This window comes from Mchenga conophoros, linkage group LG20, assembly GCF_057382185.1.
Source record: "Mchenga conophoros isolate Kocher_MC1m ecotype Shallow Benthic linkage group LG20, M_conophoros_male_GT1.1, whole genome shotgun sequence".
In the NCBI taxonomy this organism is placed as follows: domain Eukaryota; kingdom Metazoa; phylum Chordata; class Actinopteri; order Cichliformes; family Cichlidae; genus Mchenga; species Mchenga conophoros.
In genome coordinates, this window is record NC_140545.1 from 9,990,147 (window position 1) to 9,993,204 (window position 3,058).

At 37.6% G+C, this 3,058-nt stretch overlaps 1 protein-coding gene across 1 annotated transcript; it reads right to left on the reverse strand.

Moving 5' to 3' along the window:
- Nucleotides 1-242: 242 nt before the first annotated feature.
- On the reverse strand, nt 243-2,394 carry LOC146550377 (uncharacterized). Its single transcript, XM_085259543.1, has 4 exons — nt 2,071-2,394; nt 1,028-1,183; nt 694-789; nt 243-560 (listed from the first exon to the last, which is right to left on the reverse strand). Exons 1-4 carry the CDS (start codon nt 2,392-2,394, stop codon nt 243-245), a joined length of 894 nt encoding a protein of 297 aa, XP_085115669.1.
- Nucleotides 2,395-3,058: the final 664 nt, after the last annotated feature.

Below are 3,058 nucleotides of genomic sequence, written 5' to 3' on the forward strand. Positions count from 1 at the left end.
GACCGGAATAAAGAAAAATTGCTTCAGTAAACTGAATAATTACAAAGTTGCTCTTCAAGCTACTCAAATGTACCAAACGCGAAACATTCATTATTGAAAGTTAAAATGTTCAATCAAAACATAACACAGAACGTGAGAACGAATGATGGTTATACAAATGTTTCACTCCTATTCACAAGAGCACCAGTCATTGGTAATTTACATAACAAAATGTAAATGGATGTGTGGTTTTAGAAATCTTCCTATCCAGTAGCAATTTTGTTCTTCAGCCCAAGGACTTTGGGGGAGAGCTTTTCCCCATCCAATCCCATCAACACTTTCTGAATGAATTCATAATAGTGCCTCAATTCCTTGGGGTAGGCTAGGTTTAGTGCATAGATTACTCCAAGCATCAATGCACAAGCTTGGGCCGGAGATCCAATGTTGTCCATGACTATCTCCCCTTCAACAAATATTCCAATGTCATCATAATGTCCATTTTGTCCATCCTCCTTGTTGATGACATAAATGCCCATGGTGTGCTTCTTTAGGCCTCTCTGGATGTCATCTCCTTCAATGTCCTAAACATTTAATAAAAAAGGTAAAAGAAAAACAATTAACTCTACAATTAAATTCCAATCTAGTCGTTTGTGTGTGTGTGTAAATATCTATCTAAGAAGTGTGTGTATAGATGACTTGCTAACAATGACTTACCAAGTACTCCCGAATAAGGCTTCCGTCCTCTTCACCAAGGTAGAGGCAAAGTGCCCTGAGAACTGCTTGCCTTTTCACTTTAACATCACTTTCAGCCTGTTTAAAGAGAGTTGCTGATTAAACCAATTTGGAAAAAAACAACAACAATGTCTGACATTCGCAATAAGTAAATTTTATCATAAGTCAGTTCAAACATAGTAAATAAAATTTATATATGAAAATTTCAAAATTTAGATTGCTTGGCCGGTCACCTAAAATGGCTTATTTGACTCACCAGTGACCTGCCACTTAAGACAAATTAAATCCAAATAGAATTTGCAATATTCAGATTTACCTCTTGCATGATCTGCAAGTGGTGGGCAAGTTTCTGCCCAGAAACACCGCCCTTCTTCTGGAAAACTGTCATCAGCTGAGGTGTAATTCTGTCTAACTGTGCCGCAAAGGTCGTCTCCAGTTGAAGTGTTGTAATACGCTGGAATTCAGCATTTACCTGTATCACACACACAGAGAGGAAAAAAAGAAGACTGGTGCTTAATCATTGGTATGATTATTTTGTTATTTCTTCATTAAATGCTACAATGCAATTGCCATCACTTCATAAAGCATAATTAGCATATGGGTTAGTATACAGTGCATGAAGGATGTTACTACTGTTAATCAAAGAAGAAATGAATGGCATCAGTCCATTTAGCGGGTTTAAAGGGTTTTAAAAAGCAGATATTTGTCTGTTTCAGGTGGTTGGCAACACATTTTCCTGTGCTCTTTGTCCGCTGGTGGGAGTGTCTCGCCTGTGAGGTCAGCACCTCTTGGTGGTGAGAGGTCTTAGGGGTTTTAACTTGACCCATTTATTTTTTTTATCTTATGAGCAACAAAGTTTGTTCATCACATTTTTAATTTACATTTGTTTAGCACATGCTTTTAACAATCTGAGGCTAACTAAAAACTAATAGCTAAATAAAAGGTTTTAGGTTAATTCACAATTGATAATCTGATTTCACTCTATTAATTATTGAGATGATTAATCAATCATTTCAATAATCAAACTCACGATAAAATAGTTTGGGTATATGTAGTTGGTTATATGTAGTGCAAACTTACTTAAACAATCAAATATTTTTTATTTATAAGAAAAATCAAAAATTTATTTTATTCATGTTTCTACACTTTAAGTCACTTATGTTTTTCATACACAACTTGTATTTTAAGTGCTGCTCAAATAAATACTCTGTACGGTACACAGGTCAATCACTATAAATGCCAGCCTCTTTATACCTATATTTGGGATCGTCTTAATCCAAGTGGCCCAGATTAATTAATGTATAACATAAGGAATTACTGAAAAGCAAACTCAGCAAAAAAAAAAAAGCATGCCTTTACCTCATTAATCTGGAAAAGTGCAGGCCACCTAGCTTTAAACTCCCCAGCGGTTGGACTTCCCTGCACCACCTCTTGTCTACGGTAGGAAAATGTTCTTGACATCTTCTGTCTTACATCTGAGGCACTGTTTCTTCGTCTGACGTCGGTCAAAAGCTCAACCCTGATGTTTTCTAGACTGTCATCCGTTTCGCCAGCTGGGTGTAATGGACAAAAATTGACCTCAGCCTTTTTAGGTTTCTTAACATTTTTGGCTGGGAGGCAATCATCACTGGATTTGTTTTTCAAAGCATTTATAGTCACTTCAGGACAGTCAATGTTGCGCATCTTTGTCCTGTAATTAGCCATCTTATATTTCAGGCTAATCATCCAGCCATAGTAACCTGTGGCAGATGGCTCTCGCAGACAAGGGAATTTTTTGATCAGTGCCCCTGCAACTTCATCTATTTGGTAATTTTGAGGATAAGCAGTAAACTGAAAAATCGCCTCAGCTAGCTTCTCTAAGATGTCAGATTTAACACCTGGAGTAATCTTGAGCCGAGTTCCAGTTTCTCTGAAGGTCTCATTTCCACGCTGAAGTTGCACCTCTACATTGAATGAAAATCGAGGAATAGTAAACTCGCGAGGCCATGCACATGATCTCAGCTCACTGTCTGACTGTGGTAGAATTATGGTGCTGTCTGAGTTGGATGAAGACGATGAGAGACTGGAGTTTCTTTGAATGCTTTCTGGACTTGCAGAGGAGTCAAGACTGCATGTGGGATACTGCTTTGACAAAGTTGCACTTGTATCCAGATTTGCCATGTACACAAGTTTGATTGTACTTCGGTCTTGAATGTCTTGCATTGATGTTATGTTCATAAACTCATTATTGAAGTCAGGATCCATGAATTGAATACGAAAGTCTCTTTCAATTCCAAATGCTTGGCAAATTGTGCTCTGAAGATCAGTCAAAGTTCTTGGCATCCCAGATGGAACGTCAAGTCTCCTA